General features: G+C 57.8%; 1 protein-coding gene across 1 annotated transcript in view; it reads right to left on the bottom strand.

Moving 5' to 3' along the window:
- Positions 1 to 20405, bottom strand: part of Mindy4b (MINDY family member 4B) — a 28471-nt gene that overhangs the window by 7458 nt on the left and 608 nt on the right. Inside the window, exons 2-7 of the mRNA XM_090323170.1 lie at positions 18379 to 18546; positions 12183 to 12302; positions 10983 to 11074; positions 10489 to 10654; positions 4659 to 4724; positions 380 to 450 (exon numbers count right to left, since the gene is read on the bottom strand). Coding sequence (XP_090179296.1) covers positions 380 to 450; positions 4659 to 4724; positions 10489 to 10654; positions 10983 to 11074; positions 12183 to 12302; positions 18379 to 18546 — 683 coding nt within the window. The remainder of the gene's footprint in view (positions 1 to 379; positions 451 to 4658; positions 4725 to 10488; positions 10655 to 10982; positions 11075 to 12182; positions 12303 to 18378; positions 18547 to 20405) is intronic.

The raw sequence follows: 20405 nt of genomic DNA, 5'->3' as shown, positions 1-20405 counted from the left end.
AGTGTGTGTGAGTGTGAGTGTGTGTGAATGTGAGCGTGTGTGAGTGTGTGTGAGTGTGTGTGTGTGAGTGTGTGTGAGTGTGTGTGAGTGTGAGTGTGTGTGAATGTGAGCGTGTGTGAGTGTGTGTGTGAGTGTGTGTGTGAATGTGAGCGTGTGTGAGTGTGTGAGTGTGTGAGTGTGTGAGTGTGAGTGTGTGTGTGAGTGTGTGTGAGTGTGTGTGAGTGTGAGTGTATGTGAATGTGAGTGTGTGTGTGTGAGTGTGTGTGAGTGTGTGTGAGTGTGTGAGCATGTGAGAGTGTGAGCGTGTGTGAGTGTGTGAGAGTGTGTGTGAGCGTGTGTGAGTGTGAGCGTGTGTGAGTGTGAGTGTGTGAGAACGCACCTCTCCAAGGCTCTGGAGAACACCAGGCTGCAGAGGAACAGGACGACTCCGTGGCTTCCTTCTCCTTTGAACTGTGTGAAAAAGAACCACGCGTTCGCCCGCAAGCCGTGGTTCAGGGCTGGCAGCCCGAGACGGCGGGCGCCGGCCAGGCTGCCTCAGCCTCCCTCCCTCCGAGCGTCCAGCCTGCCGGTGGCACCCCGGCCCCTTGTCCCTCACGCCTTCCTGCACCAAGGGGTCCCTGCAGACCCCGGGCCACGCATTGCTCCTGGCAGACGAGGGGCGCTGTGCGGGTGTTGTGGGGTGTTGTATGGGTGTTGTGTGGCATGTTGTGAGGTATTGTGTGGGGTGTTGTATGGGCGCTGTGCGGGTGTTGTGTGGGTGCTGTGCGTGTGCTGTGTGGGGTGTTGTGTGGGCATTGTGTGTGGTGCTGTGTGGGGTGTTGTGTGGGTGTTGTGTGGGGTGCTGTGTGGGGGGTTGTGGGGTGTTGTGGGGGTGTTGTAGGGGTGTTGTATGGGTGCTGGTTGTGGTGCTGTGTGGGTGTTGTATGGGTGTCGTGGGGTGTTGTGTGGGTATTGTGTGGGTGCTGTGTGGGTGTTGTGTGTAGTGCTGTGTGGGTGTTGTGGGGTGTTGTGTGGGGTGTTGTGTGGGGTGTTGTGTGGGTGCTGTGTAGGTGCTGTGTGGGTGTTGTGTGTGGTGCTGTGTGGGTGCTGTGTGGGTGTTGTGTGGGTGTTGTGTGGGTGTTGTGTGGGGTCTTGTGTGGGTGCTGTGTGGGGTCTTGTGTGGGTGTTGTGTGGGTGTTGTGTGGGTGTTGTGTGGGGTGTTGTGTGGAGTGTTGTGTGGGGTGTTGTGTGGGTGCTGTGTGGGTGTTGTATGGGTGCTGTGTGGATGCTGTGTGGGGTCTTGTGTGGGTGTTGTATTGGTGTTGTGTGGGTGTTGTGTGGGGTGTTGTGTGGGTTCTGTGTGGGGGTGTTGTGTGGGGTGTTGTGTGGGTGCTGTGTGGGTGTTGTATGGGTGCTGTGTGGATGCTGTGTGGGGTCTTGTGTGGGTGTTGTATTGGTGTTGTGTGGGGTGTTGTGTGGGGTGTTGTGTGGGGTGTTGTATTGGTGTTGTGTGGGTGCTGTGTGGGTGTTGTATGGGTGCTGTGTGGATGCTGTGTGGGGTCTTGTGTGGGTGTTGTATTGGTGTTGTGTGGGTGCTGTGTGGGTGTTGTGTGGGTGTTGTATTGGTGTTGTGTGGGTGTTGTGTGGGTGCTGTGTGGGGTGTTGTGTGGGTTCTGTGTGGGGGTGTTGTGTGGGGTGTTGTGTGGGGTGTTGTGTGGGTGTTGTGTGGGGTGTTGTGTGGGGTGTTGTGTGGGGTGTTGTGTGGGGTGTTGTGTGGGGTGTTGTGTGGGTTCTGTGTGGGGGTGTTGTGTGGGGTGTTGTGTGGGTTCTGTGTGGGGGTGTTGTGTGGGGTGCTGTGTGGGTGTTGTGTGGGTGTTGTGTGGGTGCTGTGTGGGGTGTTGTGTGGGTTCTGTGTGGGGGTGTTGTGTGGGGTGCTGTGTGGGTGTTGTGTGGGTGTTGTATTGGTGTTGTGTGGGTGTTGTGTGGGTGTTGTGTGGGGTGTTGTGTGGGTGCTGTGTGGGGTCTTGTGTGGGTGTTGTGTGGGGTCTTGTGTGGGTGTTGTGTGGGTGCTGTGTGGGGTCTTGTGTGGGTGTTGTGTGGGTGTTGTGTGGGGTGCTGTGTGGGGTGCTGTGTGGGTGTTGTGTGGGTGTTGTATTGGTGTTGTGTGGGTGTTGTGTGGGGTGTTGTGTGGGTGCTGTGTGGGGTCTTGTGTGGGTGTTGTGTGGGGTCTTGTGTGGGTGTTGTGTGGGTGCTGTGTGGGGTCTTGTGTGGGTGTTGTGTGGGTGTTGTGTGGGGTGCTGTGTGGGGTGCTGTGTGGGTGTTGTGTGGGTGTTGTATTGGTGTTGTGTGGGTGTTGTGTGGGGTGCTGTGTGGGGTGCTGTGTGGGTGTTGTGTGGGTGTTGTGTGGGGTGCTGTGTGGGGTGCTGTGTGGGGTGCTGTGTGGGGTGCTGTGTGGGTGTTGTGTGGGTGTTGTGTGGGGTGTTGTGTGGGTGCTGTGTGGGTGTTGTATGGGTGCTGTGTGGATGCTGTGTGGGGTCTTGTGTGGGTGTTGTATTGGTGTTGTGTGGGTGTTGTGTGGGGTGTTGTGTGGGTGTTGTATGGGTGCTGTGTGGATGCTGTGTGGGGTCTTGTGTGGGTGTTGTATTGGTGTTGTGTGGGTGCTGTGTGGGTGTTGTATGGGTGCTGTGTGGATGCTGTGTGGGGTCTTGTGTGGGTGTTGTATTGGTGTTGTGTGGGTGCTGTGTGGGGTCTTGTGTGGGTGTTGTATTGGTGTTGTGTGGGTGTTGTGTGTGGTGCTGTGTGGGTGCTGTGTGGGTGTTGTGTGGGTGTTGTGTGGGGTCTTGTGTGGGTGTTGTGTGGGTGCTGTGTGGGGTCTTGTGTGGGTGCTGTGTGGGGTCTTGTGTGGGTGTTGTGTGGGTGCTGTGTGGGGTCTTGTGTGGGTGCTGTGTGGGTGTTGTGTGGGGTGCTGTGTGGGGTGCTGTGTGGGGTGTTGTGTGGGTGCTGTGTGGGGTGTTGTGTGGGTGCTGTGTGGGTGTTGTGTGGGGTGTTGTGTGGGTGTTGTATTGGTGTTGTGTGGGTGTTGTATTGGTGTTGTGTGGGGTCTTGTGTGGGTCTTGTATTGGTGTTGTGTGGGGTCTTGTGTGGGTGTTGTGTGGGTGCTGTGTGGGGTGTTGTGTGGGTGTTGTGTGAGTGTTGTGTGGGGTGTTGTGTGGGTGTTGTGTGGGTGTTGTATTGGTGTTGTGTGGGGTGTTGTGTGGGGTGTTGTGTGGGGTGTTGTGTGGGTCTTGTGTGGGTGTTGTGTGGGTGTTGTGTGGGTGCTGTGTGGGGTGTTGTGTGGGTGTTCTGTGGTTGTTGTATTGGTGTTGTGTGGGTGTTGTGTGGGGTGGTCTGTGGGGAAGCCCTAGTCCTCTGGCCTTGTCCTACGTTGCGTTCAACACCAGCTGCATCCTGTAGCCTACTCACTCGTTCCAGACTCCCGTAGTTTTAGCTGCAACTGCAGTAGGAAAACGAACTTTCCCTGCTTGTGTTGATTGGCCTGTAGGGTCTGTGTGGGTTCGCTGAACATTCTGGATCCAAGCAAAGTATTGGTGTCTCCCTGAGGCCCTGCTCCTTCCTCTCTTGGCCAGACATCTGCTGGGAACCTTCTGAAGGTCACTGGTGGTCTCTCGATCCAGCCCGTCCGTGGGACCCACGTCCCCAGCGGGCCTGGCCTTGGCCTCTTAGAGGCGAGGTGAGCCCCTGGCCCAGCTCCAGGCCGGAGGGTCCTGCACTACGGTCACAACTGCACTCCCTGGGGAGGCTGCACGTCCCCGCGTCTTCTTGAGGGGTGCGGATTGCATAGATCCAGGCAGATCTCGGCACTCTGCACCCCTGGACCCTCAGCGTGAGCCCTGCCCAGATGAGGCCGGGCGTGTTGGGAGTGAGCAGGTGGGGCCTGCAGCCCCTGGCTGGGAGGGCTCAGGTAGACCCTCCAGCTCCCCCTCACGCAGGAAGTGGCTCCAGCCACAGTGAGGGCTCAGGTGCCTGGGCGGGGGGCTCTCATGCCAGGCCATCTGCGATGGGGAGGGTTCCCTGCGAAGGGCCAGTGCGAGGGGGCTGTGGGGAAGGGAGAGAGCCGGGCATGGCCAAAGCCACCCTCGGGTCAGCGTGAATGGTCTTTTGGGCAGTGTACACAGGGCCCCGTGGTTTTCCTCTCCAGTCTGGCTTTTGATCTGGCAGATGAGGCGGGACCACACTCACATTTTCTCGGAAAGCCGCATCCTTGCCTGAGAGCAAAGGAAAGGAGCTCCGGCGTGGGGCTTCGTGGGAGGAGAGGCAGGCTCTCTTCCTTGTCTAGCCTTTCTTGGCACTCAAAATGGTCCCCCCCCTTTTTTTTTTTTTACATAAGCCTCATTAGAAATATGCTTTAGGGGCTGGGAGTTTGGCCTAGTGGTTAAAGTGCTTGCCTAGCATGCATGAAGACCCGGGTTCGATTCCTCGGTACCACATATAGAAAAAAAAAAAGCCAGAAGTGGTGCTGAGGCTCAAGTGGTAGAGCTCTAGCCTTGAGAAAGTCCAAGGACAGTGCTCAGGCCCTGAGCTCAAGCCCAGGACTGGAAAAAAAAATAGAAACATGCTTTAAAAACAAAAGATCCCTATGAGTGCAACATAAAGGCGTATCTCTACATTAAAACACTCACGCACTGTACATGATCGTAGATGAATTTCTCCATGGCTTCTTTCTCGGGAAAGTCAAACAGCTGGAGCTGCAAGCCAAAGTGGGGCAGAATGAACAGGAGGACAAAGGAGCCTGACGAGGGGTCCGTGTGAGGCCCGTCTTCTCCCAAGCCTCCCCTTGCACACGCAGATGGATATGGACTGATGTTCTCTTACATGGGTGGTGTGAACTGCGGGTGAAACTGGGCCACCGCCATGGTGCCGGATCCCCGCCCGAGACCCCGGTGGACCGCTCTGGAGAGGCGGAGCTTAGCTACCTCAAGACCATGGGTACGGACATGCACCTAGAGGGGGTGCTGTGTGTGTGACCGCGTGTGGGGGGGCACTTGTGATCGGCTTGGGACCTTGCTCATGCTACGCGAGGGCTCTTCTGTCCAGGTGGACGTGGCGAGTTCTGCAGGGCGAAACTCACGGGGAGACCCCCGGTTTGGCTGCTTGGCTCACTGGGGCACGGGGTCTCGGAAACCCGTGGGAAGGTGTTCCTGCCTCGCTAGGCCTCGCTGGGCTGTGCCTGCATGGCCACTCAGGCACATGCATGTGCACACAGTCAGACACACGTGTGCGTCACACACATGCACACATGTGCACACACAGATATATTCACACATGTAGATGCACTCACAGATGCACACAGATAAACACCCACACCCACACAGACACCCCACACCTGGGCTTCTTGCCTGGTGACTCAGGAGGACAGGCACCACCCTCGGGTGAAGACTCAGGAGGACAGGACCACCCTCGGGTGAAGACTCAGGAGGACAGGACCACCCTCGGGTGAAGACTCAGGAGGACAGGGACCACCCTCGGGTGAAGACTCAGGAGGACAGGGACCACCCTCGGGTGAAGACTCAGGAGGACAGGCACCACCCTCGGGTGAAGACTCAGGAGGACAGGCGCCACCCTCGGGTGAAGACTCAGGAGGACAGGCGCCACCCTCGGGTGAAGACTCAGGAGGACAGGGACCACCCTCGGGTGAAGACTCAGGTGACAGGGACCACCCTCGGGTGAAGCCTCAGGAGGACAGGGACCACCCTCGGGTGAAGACTCAGGAGGACAGGCGCCACCCTCGGGTGAAGACTCAGGAGGACAGGCGCCACCCTCGGGTGAAGACTCAGGTGACAGGGACCACCCTCGGGTGAAGACTCAGGTGGACAGGGACCACCCTCGGGTGAAGACTCAGGAGGACAGGGACCACCCTCGGGTGAAGACTCAGGTGGACAGGGACCACCCTCGGGTGAAGACTCAGGTGGACAGGACCACCCTCGGGTGAAGACTCAGGTGCACAGGGACCACCCTCGGGTGAAGACTCAGGAGGACAGGACCACCCTCGGGTGAAGACTCAGGAGGACAGGGACCACCCTCGGGTGAAGACTCAGGAGGACAGGGACCACCCTCGGGTGAAGACTCAGGAGGACAGGACCACCCTCGGGTGAAGACTCAGGAGGACAGGGACCACCCTCGGGTGAAGACTCAGGTGACAGGGACCACCCTCGGGTGAAGACTCAGGTGACAGGGACCACCCTCGGGTGAAGACTCAGGAGGACAGGACCACCCTCGGGTGAAGACTCAGGAGGACAGGACCACCCTCGGGTGAAGACTCAGGAGGACAGGACCACCCTCGGGTGAAGACTCAGGAGGACAGGACCACCCTCGGGTGAAGACTCAGGAGGACAGGACCACCCTCGGGTGAAGACTCAGGAGGACAGGGACCACCCTCGGGTGAAGACTCAGGAGGACAGGGACCACCCTCGGGTGAAGACTCAGGAGGACAGGCGCCACCCTCGGGTGAAGACTCAGGTGGACAGGGACCACCCTCGGGTGAAGACTCAGGAGGACAGGGACCACCCTCGGGTGAAGACTCAGGAGGACAGGGACCACCCTCGGGTGAAGACTCAGGTGGACAGGGACCACCCTCGGGTGAAGACTCAGGAGGACAGGGACCACCCTCGGGTGAAGACTCAGGAGGACAGGGACCACCCTCGGGTGAAGACTCAGGAGGACAGGACCACCCTCGGGTGAAGACTCAGGAGGACAGGACCACCCTCGGGTGAAGACTCAGGTGGACAGGGACCACCCTCGGGTGAAGACTCAGGTGACAGGGACCACCCTCGGGTGAAGACTCAGGTGACAGGGACCACCCTCGGGTGAAGACTCAGGAGGACAGGGACCACCCTCGGGTGAAGACTCAGGAGGACAGGACCACCCTCGGGTGAAGACTCAGGAGGACAGGGACCACCCTCGGGTGAAGACTCAGGTGACAGGGACCACCCTCGGGTGAAGACTCAGGTGACAGGGACCACCCTCGGGTGAAGACTCAGGAGGACAGGACCACCCTCGGGTGAAGACTCAGGAGGACAGGACCACCCTCGGGTGAAGACTCAGGAGGACAGGACCACCCTCGGGTGAAGACTCAGGAGGACAGGACCACCCTCGGGTGAAGACTCAGGAGGACAGGACCACCCTCGGGTGAAGACTCAGGAGGACAGGGACCACCCTCGGGTGAAGACTCAGGAGGACAGGGACCACCCTCGGGTGAAGACTCAGGAGGACAGGGACCACCCTCGGGTGAAGACTCAGGAGGACAGGCGCCACCCTCGGGTGAAGACTCAGGAGGACAGGCGCCACCCTCGGGTGAAGACTCAGGAGGACAGGGACCACCCTCGGGTGAAGACTCAGGTGGACAGGGACCACCCTCGGGTGAAGACTCAGGAGGACAGGGACCACCCTCGGGTGAAGACTCAGGAGGACAGGGACCACCCTCGGGTGAAGACTCAGGAGGACAGGGACCACCCTCGGGTGAAGACTCAGGAGGACAGGGACCACCCTCGGGTGAAGACTCAGGAGGACAGGGACCACCCTCGGGTGAAGACTCAGGAGGACAGGACCACCCTCGGGTGAAGACTCAGGAGGACAGGACCACCCTCGGGTGAAGACTCAGGAGGACAGGACCACCCTCGGGTGAAGACTCAGGTGGACAGGGACCACCCTCGGGTGAAGACTCAGGTGACAGGGACCACCCTCGGGTGAAGACTCAGGTGGACAGGGACCACCCTCGGGTGAAGACTCAGGAGGACAGGGACCACCCTCGGGTGAAGACTCAGGAGGACAGGGACCACCCTCGGGTGAAGACTCAGGAGGACAGGACCACCCTCGGGTGAAGACTCAGGAGGACAGGGACCACCCTCGGGTGAAGACTCAGGTGACAGGGACCACCCTCGGGTGAAGACTCAGGTGACAGGGACCACCCTCGGGTGAAGACTCAGGAGGACAGGACCACCCTCGGGTGAAGACTCAGGAGGACAGGCACCCACCCTCGGGTGAAGACTCAGGAGGACAGGGACCACCCTCGGGTGAAGACTCAGGAGGACAGGACCACCCTCGGGTGAAGACTCAGGAGGACAGGCACCACCCTCGGATGAAGACTCAGGAGGACAGGGACCACCCTCGGGTGAAGACTCAGGTGACAGGCACCACCCTCGGGTGAAGACTCAGGAGGACAGGACCACCCTCGGGTGAAGACTCAGGAGGACAGGGACCACCCTCGGGTGAAGACTCAGGTGACAGGGACCACCCTCGGGTGAAGACTCAGGTGGACAGGGACCACCCTCGGGTGAAGACTCAGGAGGACAGGGACCACCCTCGGGTGAAGACTCAGGTGGACAGGCACCACCCTCGGGTGAAGACTCAGGTGACAGGGACCACCCTCGGGTGAAGACTCAGGAGGACAGGGACCACCCTCGGGTGAAGACTCAGGTGGACAGGGACCACCCTCGGGTGAAGACTCAGGAGGACAGGGACCACCCTCGGGTGAAGACTCAGGAGGACAGGGACCACCCTCGGGTGAAGACTCAGGAGGACAGGGACCACCCTCGGGTGAAGACTCAGGTGGACAGGGACCACCCTCGGGTGAAGACTCAGGAGGACAGGGACCACCCTCGGGTGAAGACTCAGGAGGACAGGGACCACCCTCGGGTGAAGACTCAGGAGGACAGGACCACCCTCGGGTGAAGACTCAGGAGGACAGGACCACCCTCGGGTGAAGACTCAGGAGGACAGGACCACCCTCGGGTGAAGACTCAGGTGACAGGGACCACCCTCGGGTGAAGACTCAGGTGACAGGGACCACCCTCGGGTGAAGACTCAGGAGGACAGGGACCACCCTCGGGTGAAGACTCAGGAGGACAGGACCACCCTCGGGTGAAGACTCAGGAGGACAGGGACCACCCTCGGGTGAAGACTCAGGTGACAGGGACCACCCTCGGGTGAAGACTCAGGTGACAGGGACCACCCTCGGGTGAAGACTCAGGAGGACAGGACCACCCTCGGGTGAAGACTCAGGAGGACAGGACCACCCTCGGGTGAAGACTCAGGAGGACAGGACCACCCTCGGGTGAAGACTCAGGAGGACAGGACCACCCTCGGGTGAAGACTCAGGAGGACAGGACCACCCTCGGGTGAAGACTCAGGAGGACAGGGACCACCCTCGGGTGAAGACTCAGGAGGACAGGGACCACCCTCGGGTGAAGACTCAGGAGGACAGGGACCACCCTCGGGTGAAGACTCAGGAGGACAGGCGCCACCCTCGGGTGAAGACTCAGGAGGACAGGCGCCACCCTCGGGTGAAGACTCAGGAGGACAGGCGCCACCCTCGGGTGAAGACTCAGGAGGACAGGGACCACCCTCGGGTGAAGACTCAGGTGGACAGGGACCACCCTCGGGTGAAGACTCAGGAGGACAGGGACCACCCTCGGGTGAAGACTCAGGAGGACAGGGACCACCCTCGGGTGAAGACTCAGGAGGACAGGGACCACCCTCGGGTGAAGACTCAGGAGGACAGGGACCACCCTCGGGTGAAGACTCAGGAGGACAGGGACCACCCTCGGGTGAAGACTCAGGAGGACAGGACCACCCTCGGGTGAAGACTCAGGAGGACAGGACCACCCTCGGGTGAAGACTCAGGAGGACAGGACCACCCTCGGGTGAAGACTCAGGTGGACAGGGACCACCCTCGGGTGAAGACTCAGGTGACAGGGACCACCCTCGGGTGAAGACTCAGGTGGACAGGGACCACCCTCGGGTGAAGACTCAGGAGGACAGGGACCACCCTCGGGTGAAGACTCAGGAGGACAGGGACCACCCTCGGGTGAAGACTCAGGAGGACAGGACCACCCTCGGGTGAAGACTCAGGAGGACAGGGACCACCCTCGGGTGAAGACTCAGGTGACAGGGACCACCCTCGGGTGAAGACTCAGGTGACAGGGACCACCCTCGGGTGAAGACTCAGGAGGACAGGACCACCCTCGGGTGAAGACTCAGGAGGACAGGCACCCACCCTCGGGTGAAGACTCAGGAGGACAGGGACCACCCTCGGGTGAAGACTCAGGAGGACAGGACCACCCTCGGGTGAAGACTCAGGAGGACAGGCACCACCCTCGGATGAAGACTCAGGAGGACAGGGACCACCCTCGGGTGAAGACTCAGGTGACAGGCACCACCCTCGGGTGAAGACTCAGGAGGACAGGACCACCCTCGGGTGAAGACTCAGGAGGACAGGGACCACCCTCGGGTGAAGACTCAGGTGACAGGGACCACCCTCGGGTGAAGACTCAGGTGGACAGGGACCACCCTCGGGTGAAGACTCAGGAGGACAGGGACCACCCTCGGGTGAAGACTCAGGTGGACAGGCACCACCCTCGGGTGAAGACTCAGGTGACAGGGACCACCCTCGGGTGAAGACTCAGGAGGACAGGGACCACCCTCGGGTGAAGACTCAGGAGGACAGGCACCCACCCTCTGGGTGACGTCACCCCCAGTGCAGTCAGGAGTGGAGGTGACACGCGTGTCCTCAGGGAGCAGGCAGACGGTCGCCCTCTGAGATGCTCCAGCCACCCACAGGGTGTCAGCCAGGGCTGCGGTCAGGGCTCGTTCCTGCTCCCGCCTGCTCAGTGCGCCGAGCCTGCACACAGGAGGGGAGAGGATGGGCTCTGAGGCCCTGTGTCCCCTGTGGAACAGGGGAGGCTGGCTTCCCTCAGTCTGCCATGTGAGAGTGTCACCTAGCATCTTGGCTGTGATGGCACCTGGCCCTCAGCAAGTGAGTCCTTCAGTCACCCACACCCCAAGCACAAACTCCACCCTGGTCCTGAACTCCAGGCAGGCCTCCAGGTCCTTCCCTGTGTCCACCTCCAGCAGGTCCCCAGCTCCACCCTCCATCCTCATCCTGAGCTCCGCTGAGGTGGCTTGGGTAGGGGGGAGACCCTGGAGCCCCAGCCCCCTCTGGAGGTCACCTCCACGTCTTGCCGTCGTCCCCACTCCTGGTGAACAGCAGATACTTGAGGACCGATCCCTGGACAGCCATCTGGATGCTCCGGGCTCCTCCCTGGAAGAGGGCGGTGGTGAGGCAGGTGGTGGGGAGGCGCGAGGGCCGGCGCCCGGCCTTTGGGCAGCCGTGGGGCTGTGCGGCCAGGGAGCCGTGGACATCGCCTCTGCCCCTGGACCCCGGCCTGGGCCGCCCTCCCTGGGGGCTGTGGTGGAGTCTGCAGTGAGGTTCCCGCAGGGCCTGCATCCTCCTGGCTACCCGACAGCCTCGCTTGCCGCTGCGCTGCTGGCGTGGGAGGACACAGCCAGCCAGGCTGGAGCGGTCCTCTCCCTGCCTGGGGGCCTGGGGAGAAGAGAGATGGGGAGTCTGGCACGGGACATTCCTATACCCAAACAACAGGGGGTGGGTTTAAGCTGTCTCTTACTCCTTAACATTAAATCTTAACATATTTACGTAGATACTTATATATTTGCTAGTCCTACAGCTTGAACTCAGGGCCTGGACACTGTCCCCAAGCTTCTTTTGCTTAAGGCCAACACTCTGCCACCTGAGTGCCACTTCCAGCTTTTTCTGTTTATGTGGTACTGAGGAACTGAACCCAGAGCTTCATGCATGCATGAGCTTTGGCTCTTAAGGTTAGCGCTCTACCAGTTGAACCACAGCTCCACTTCTGGCTTTTTGGCAGTTAATTGGAGATAAGAGTCTCACAGACTTTCCTACCCAGGCAGGCTTTGAACCGTGGTCCTCAGATCTCAGCCACCAGTGCCCAGAATTTATATGTGCTTCTAAATATGATTTTAAAGAAATACATATTCCTACAGGTGTAGACGGGAAGAAAAATACAGATAATGAATTTAGACACTGAGTTGGAGATTTAGAAAATTTAGTTGTTTAGAAATCTAGAAAAATGAGCCAGGCACGGTGGCTCACCCCTGTCATCCTAGCGACTCAGGGGGCTGAGATCTGAGGATCGAGGTTCAAAGCCAGCCCAGGCACAAAAGGACCTGAGGCTCTTAGCTCCAATTAATGTCTAGAAAAAGAAGTGGGGCTTGGCTCCAGGGTTGGGTGGTGGCCTTGAGCCGAAACGCTCTGGGACAGCGCCCGGGCCAAGAGCTCAAGACCCATGAACCCCTCTTCCCCCCCCAAAAAAGAAAAGAAGTCTATTAACCGTTGTGACTTCCAAAGTGAACGCTAGGTCAGAGGAGGGATGGTGAAACGTGAACTGGGCCCTCATCCAGTCATGGCTGAAGACCTGGGCTGTGTCCCCGAAAAGGCTCTGTCTTAGCTTCTGCAAAGAGAAGTGAACCATTCAGCCAAAGAGGGCTTTGTCCCCCGTCGCCCTCTCAGTGAAACCAGTGTGGTGTGCCTTGGTCCCGTCTAGAGGTAAGAATCCCACTCCATCTAGAGGTCACTGGGGTGGACCCGACTCCATCTAGAGGTCAGGGGGTGGACCCGACTCCATCTAGAGGTCAGGGGGTGGACCCGACTCCATCTAGAGGTCAGGGGGTGGACCCGACTCCATCTAGAGGTCAAGGCTGTGGACCCGACTCCATCTATAGGTCAGGGGGTGGACCCGACTCCATCTAGAGGTCAGGGGGTGGACCCGACTCCATCTAGAGGTCAGGGGGTGGACCCGACTCCATCTAGAGGTCAAGGCTGTGGACCCGACTCCATGTAGAGGTCAAGGCTGTGGACCCGACTCCATCTAGAGGTCAGGGGGTGGACCCGACTCCATCTAGAGGTCAGGGGGTGGACCCGACTGCATCTAGAGGTCAAGGCTGTGGACCTGACTCCATCTAGAGGTCAGGGGGTGGACCCGACTCCAGCTAGGGGTCAGGGGGTGGACCCGACTCCATCTAGAGGTCAGGGGGTGGGTGGACCCGACTCCATCTAGAGGTCAGGGGGTGGACCCGACTCCATCTAGAGGTCAGGGGGTGGACCCGACTCCATCTAGAGGTCAGGGGGTGGACCCGACTCCATCTAGAGGTCAGGGGTGGACCCGACTCCATCTAGAGGTCAGGGGGTGGACCCGACTCCATCTAGAGGTCAGGGGGTGGACCCGACTCCATCTAGAGGTCAAGGCTGTGGACCCGACTCCATCTAGAGGTCACGGGGGTGGACCCGACTCCAGCTAGAGGTCACTGGTATGGACCCGACTCCAGCTAGCATCCAGGGTCATATACTAGTGAAGTTCTTAGGTTTGATTTCCTGAAGTCCTGACAAAAACATTCCTATCAAGTCTGACGCAGGGTATTTCCAACCAAGGTGTACCTCCCACCACTGGATACCTCCCACCTTACAGTACCTCCACTCTACAGAACCTCCCTGCTAATGTACCTCCCCCCCAACAGTACCTCCACCCTACAGTACCTCCACCTACCGTACCTCCACCTACAGTACCTCCCCCCTACAGTACCTCCACCTACATTACCTCCACCTACAGTACCTCCACCTACCGTACCTCCACCTACAGTACCTCCACCTACCGTACCTCCACCTACAGTACCTCCCCCCTACAGTACCTCCACCTACATTACCTCCACCTACAGTACCTCCACCTACCGTACCTCCACCTACAGTACCTCCACCTACAGTACCTCTACCTACAGTACCTTCACCCTACAGTACCTCCCCCCTACAGTACCTCTACCTACAGTACCTCCACCTACAGTACCTCCACCCTACAGTACCTCCACCTACAGTACCTCCACCCTACAGTACCTCCACCTACAGTACCTCCACCTACAGTACCTCCCCCCTACAGTACCTCCCCCCTACAGTACCTCCACCTACAGTACCTCCACCTACAGTACCTCCACCTACAGTACCTCCACCTACAGTACCTCCACCCTACAGTACCTCCACCTACAGTACCTCCACCTACAGTACCTCCACCTACCGTACCTCCATCTACAGTACCTCCACCTACCGTACCTCCATCTACAGTACCTCCACCTACAATACCTCCACCCTGCAGTACCTCCCCCCTATAGTACCTCCACCTACAGTACCTCCACCTACAGTACCTCCACCCTACAGTACCTCCCCCCTACAGTACCTCCACCTACCGTACCTCCACCCTACAGTACCTCCACCCTACAGTACCTCCACCTACAGTACCTCCACCTACAGTACCTCCACCCTACAGTACCTCCCCCTACAGTACCTCCACCTACAGTACCTCCACCCTACAGTACCTCCACCTACAGTACCTCCACCCTACAGTACCTCCACCCTACAGTACCTCCACCCTACAGTACCTCCATCCTACAGTACCTCCACCCTACAGTACCTCCACCCTACAGTACCTCCACCCTACAGTACCTCCCCCTACAGTACCTCCACCTACAGTACCTCCACCCTACAGTACCTCCCCCTACACTACCTCTACCTACAGTACCTCCACCTACAGTACCTCCACCCTACAGTACCTCCACCCTACAGTACCTCCACCTACAGTACCTCCACCTACAGTACCTCCACCCAAAGTACCTCCACCTACAGTACCTCCCCCTACAGTACCTCCACCTACAGTACCTCCACCCTACAGTACCTCCACCCTACAGTACCTCCCCCCTACACTACCTCCACCTACAGTACCTCCCCCCTACAGTACCTCCACCCTACAGTACCTCCACCTACAGTACCTCCACCTACAGTACCTCTACCTACAGTACCTCCACCCTACAGTACCTCCACCTACAGTACCTCCCCCCTACAGTACCTCCACCTACAGTACCTCCACCCTACAGTACCTCCCCCTACAGTACCTCCACCTACAGTACCTCCCCCCTACACTACCTCCCCCTACAGTACCTCCACCTACAGTACCTCCACCTACAGTACCTCCACCCTACAGTACCTCCCCCCTACACTACCTCCACCTACAGTACCTCCACCTACAGTACCTCCCCCCTACAGTACCTCCACCTACAGTACCTCCACCCTACAGTACCTCCACCTACAGTACCTCCACCTACAGTACCTCTACCTACAGTACCTCCACCTTGCAGTACCTCTACCTACAGTACCTCCACCTACAGTACCTCCACCCTACAGTACCTCCCCCTACAGTACCTCCACCTACAGTACCTCCACCCTACAGTACCTCCCCCCTACAGTACCTCCCCCCTACACTACCTCCACCTACAGTACCTCCACCTACAGTACCTCCCCCCTACAGTACCTCCACCTACAGTACCTCCACCCTACAGTACCTCCACCCTACAGTACCTCCCCCCTACAGTACCTCCACCTACAGTACCTCCACCCTACAGTACCTCTACCTACAGTACCTCCACCCTACAGTACCTCCACCTACAGTACCTCCCCCCTACAGTACCTCTACCTACAGTACCTCCACCCTACAGTACCTCCACCTACAGTACCTCCACCTACAGTACCTCCACCCTACAGTACCTCCATCCTACAGTACCTCCACCTACAGTACCTCCACCCTACAGTACCTCCACCTACAGTACCTCCACCCTATAGTACCTCCCCCTACAGTACCTCCACCTACAGTACCTCCCCCCTACACTACCTCCACCTACAGTACCTCCACCTACAGTACCTCCACCTATAGTACCTCCACCCTACAGTACCTCCACCCTACAGTACCTCCACCCTACAGTACCTCCCCCCTACAGTACCTCACCTACAGTACCTCCATCTACAGTACCTCCACCTACAGTACCTCCACCCTACAGTACCTCCACCCTACAGTACCTCCCCGTACAGTACCTCCACCTACAGTACCTCCACCCTACAGTACCTCCACCTACAGTACCTCCCCCCTACAGTACCTCCACCCTACAGTACCTCCACCTACAGTACCTCCACCTACAGTACCTCCACCTATAGTACCTCCACCCTACAGTACCTCCACCCTACAGTACCTCCACCCTACAGTACCTCCCCCCTACAGTACCTCCACCTACAGTACCTCCACCTATAGTACCTCCACCCTACAGTACCTCCACCCTACAGTACCTCCCCCCTACAGTACCTCCCCCCTACACTACCTCCACCTACAGTACCTCCCCCCTACAGTACCTCCACCCTACAGTACCTCCACCTACAGTACCTCCACCTACAGTACCTCTACCTACAGTACCTCCACCCTACAGTACCTCCACCTACAGTACCTCCCCCCTACAGTACCTCCACCTACAGTACCTCCACCCTACAGTACCTCCCCCTACAGTACCTCCACCTACAGTACCTCCCCCCTACACTACCTCCCCCTACAGTACCTCCACCTACAGTACCTCCACCTACAGTACCTCCACCCTACAGTACCTCCCCCCTACACTACCTCCACCTACAGTACCTCCACCTACAGTACCTCCCCCCTACAGTACCTCCACCTACAGTACCTCCACCCTACAGTACCTCCACCTACAGTACCTCCACCTACAGTACCTCTACCTACAGTACCTCCACCTTGCAGTACCTCTACCTACAGTACCTCCACCTACAGTACCTCCACCCTACAGTACCTCCCCCTACAGTACCTCCACCTACAGTACCTCCACCCTACAGTACCTCCCCCCTACAGTACCTCCCCCCTACACTACCTCCACCTACAGTACCTCCACCTACAGTACCTCCCCCCTACAGTACCTCCACCTACAGTACCTCCACCCTACAGTACCTCCACCCTACAGTACCTCCCCCCTACAGTACCTCCACCTACAGTACCTCCACCCTACAGTACCTCTACCTACAGTACCTCCACCCTACAGTACCTCCACCTACAGTACCTCCCCCCTACAGTACCTCTACCTACAGTACCTCCACCCTACAGTACCTCCACCTACAGTACCTCCACCTACAGTACCTCCACCCTACAGTACCTCCATCCTACAGTACCTCCACCTACAGTACCTCCACCCTACAGTACCTCCACCTACAGTACCTCCACCCTATAGTACCTCCCCCTACAGTACCTCCACCTACAGTACCTCCCCCCTACACTACCTCCACCTACAGTACCTCCACCTACAGTACCTCCACCTATAGTACCTCCACCCTACAGTACCTCCACCCTACAGTACCTCCACCCTACAGTACCTCCCCCCTACAGTACCTCACCTACAGTACCTCCATCTACAGTACCTCCACCTACAGTACCTCCACCCTACAGTACCTCCACCCTACAGTACCTCCCCGTACAGTACCTCCACCTACAGTACCTCCACCCTACAGTACCTCCACCTACAGTACCTCCCCCCTACAGTACCTCCACCCTACAGTACCTCCACCTACAGTACCTCCACCTACAGTACCTCCACCCTACAGTACCTCCACCCTACAGTACCTCCACCCTACAGTACCTCCACCCTACAGTACCTCCCCCCTACAGTACCTCCACCTACAGTACCTCCACCTATAGTACCTCCACCCTACAGTACCTCCACCCTACAGTACCTCCCCCCTACAGTACCTCACCTACAGTACCTCCATCTACAGTACCTCCACCCTACAGTACCTCCACCTACAGTACCTCCACCCTACAGTACCTCCACCCTACAGTACCTCCACCCTACAGTACCTCCCCCCTACAGTACCTCACCTACAGTACCTCCACCTACAGTACCTCCACCCTACAGTACCTCCACCCTACAGTACCTCCACCCTACAGTACCTCCCCCTACAGTTGCTCCCCCCTACAGTACCTCCCCCTACAGTACCTCCACCTACAGTATCTCCACCTACAGTACCTCCACCTACAGTACCTCCACCCTACAGTACCTCCCCCCTGCAGTACCTCCACCTATAGTACCTCCACCTACAGTACCTCCACCCTACAGTACCTCCACCTACAGTACCTCCACCTACAGTATCTCTACCTACAGTACCTCCACCTACAGTACCTCCACCTACAGTATCTCTACCTACAGTACCTCCACCTACAGTACCTCCACCTACAGTACCTCCACCTACAGTACCTCCACCCTACAGTACCTCCACCTACAGTACCTCCACCTACAGTACCTCCCCCTACAGTACCTCCCGTCACTGGGTACCTCCCATCCTTCCGTCAGTACTTCTCATCAGTTACTCCATAGTGTCCCTTGTGTCACACAATACCTCCCATCCTGCCGGACCTCCCATCCCAGAGGACCTACCACGGTCCGACCTAAAAAGTTGTACCTAAAAAGTGTTGGCCGGGGTGTAATTCCCCCTGCAATGTGTCCTTTGGGCTGAGGAAGTGAATGCCTACTGAGAGATGCGCAGACCCCATCAGCACGCTCCTAGACAATTCCGTGAAGAAGCCACGCTGCGCGCATTCTCCGTCTTCAGGCGTGAGACCGCGGAGCTTACCTGCCCTCCGTGTTTATCTGAGGAGCTGAGCTCACCATGGCAGTCGCCGGGGAGATGGGAATGCCGCCCGGGTTTGCAGGGACGATGGCGGGGGTGGGAACAGGGCCCAGGGTGCTGGATGACAGGCGTCCTTCTCCTGGGAACTGAGGGAGTCCTGGCCCGTCTTCCCTGTCACTGGTGGGCTCAGGGTCGCCGTCATGGTCCTGGGTAAAGAGCCCCCGCCCCCAGTGTTCTCAGCACCTTACCCGGAGGTGGCACAGAGAGGGGACTGTAGATGTCACACTCTGTTTTGAGAAAGCGTCTCATCAATGGCCGGCCTCAGATCTTTGCCTCGCATGTGGTAGGTGCCAGTGGGCACAGCAGGGTCGCTCCCTTTGATTCTGACTCCTGCTCCCCCAGGAGCTAGGAATAACTTTCACCTTTGAAAAACCCACCACCACTGCGACCCATTCTTGCATCATTTTTGCATAAGTTAGCAACTCTTCTCCCACTTTCCCTAACCTCTGTTCCAAGGCCATGGAAGAAACAAACCATCCTCCGTGGCAGAAGACAGAGAACAATAAGGCCTTCCTTATCTCACCACAGGAGCCCCAGCCAGCCGGCGGAGATGCATCTTGTAAATCACGGGGTGAAATCTTTTTGTTTTTGCCCCTGGTTGTGGGATTTGAACTCTGGGCCTGGGCGCTGACCCTGAGCTCTTCAGCTCAAGGCCACCGCCCTACCCCTTGAGCCTCAGCCCCACTTCTGGTTTTCTAGTGGTTAGTTGGAGACAAGAGTCTCTGGTCCTTTTGTGCCCCTTGATCCTCAGGTCTCTGCCTCCTGGGCAGCTAGGGTTACAGGCGTGAGCCGCCGCCCGGCTAAGGAGGAAAGTCTGCCTGTGGACTTTTCCCTCCCACGGAAATCATCACGGGACTTTGTTTGCTCCTCCCCTTCGAGCTTTTCTCCTCTGGATGTTCTCCTGTCTCCATCGGTGTGTGCAGGAGGGGCAGAGAGCCGCCATCTCGGATTCTGATGGAGGTGATGGTGAGGGGTTTTTACTGAAATCAGGCTTTTTGATTGCAGGCAGTAGGAGCAAGGTGTGTTAGCATTGGAGTGAGAATATTGATGTTCATTCACCCAATCATATGTTCTGAGACCCGAGGTCCTACCTGAAATACAACACCCACGACCTCTGACTTCTCAGGTCACGAGGCACAAATATCTTTGATATTTCATGGTTTAAAAAAATGGAAGGCACTTCTTTGATACCTGAATTCCACCATTTTCCCCTTACTGTTAAATATTAAAGAAGCCAATAAAGATGAGAAACCTGCCTTTCTTCTGGGACACTGAACACTTGGTTGTCACAGAATCTTGTGAAAAAAACTTTTTTTTACAGCTAGAGGAACTCTAGAGTCTAATATTACGGCACATTTTTCTTAAATAATAACCATATGGTGCTCTTGATGGTGAAGTGTCTCTTCTATGCAGTAAGACAAATTTATAAGGCAAGTCTTTCCAGTTTCACGTTTTCACACGTTAAATGCCACTGCCTGAGTGGCATTATGTGCACGGAATAAATGCAGATGCTGCTGCTAACGTCATCGTTTGAAGAAGCAGCTGGCCGAAAACACAGTGGCTTTGAGAAAGTAGTTACCTGAAGCGTTGTGTGACGGGTCTCCAGCCTGTAAGGGGAGAGAGCACGTCAAGTCAGTGGTTCACTCGTCTGAACTCCATGTCCACCCCCGCCCCCCCCACCAGCCTTGCTGGAGATCACTGCCCGCCAACAGGTGCAGGGAGGCTTTGGAAATGAGCACCCGGAGTAGGGAGTTTCTCGTGTCGCCAGCGCATCCACCCGCATTTCTGAAAAATGAGGTGCACAGGGCCCTGGGGGCCTCACCTGGGGTAAGCGAAGATTTCTCTCCATTTGTCCAGAAGTAAAAGTTTCCTGGCTGTCTCCCCTGGCCCGGGTGGGGAGACTGCCATGTCCATTTGAAGGATCAACTGGAAGTTGTTCAGAGGAGAACAAGGTCTGGCTGAGTCGCCAGGCAGCTGCACAAGCCCTCAAGCAGGGCACGGAGCC

Source organism: Megascapheus bottae, chromosome 32 (assembly GCF_031878675.1).
Source record: "Megascapheus bottae isolate mThoBot1 chromosome 32, mThoBot2.hap1, whole genome shotgun sequence".
NCBI lineage: Eukaryota > Metazoa > Chordata > Mammalia > Rodentia > Geomyidae > Megascapheus > Megascapheus bottae.
The sequence above is the reverse complement of the archived record's forward strand: the minus strand, read 5'-3'. Positions and strand labels throughout refer to the sequence as shown.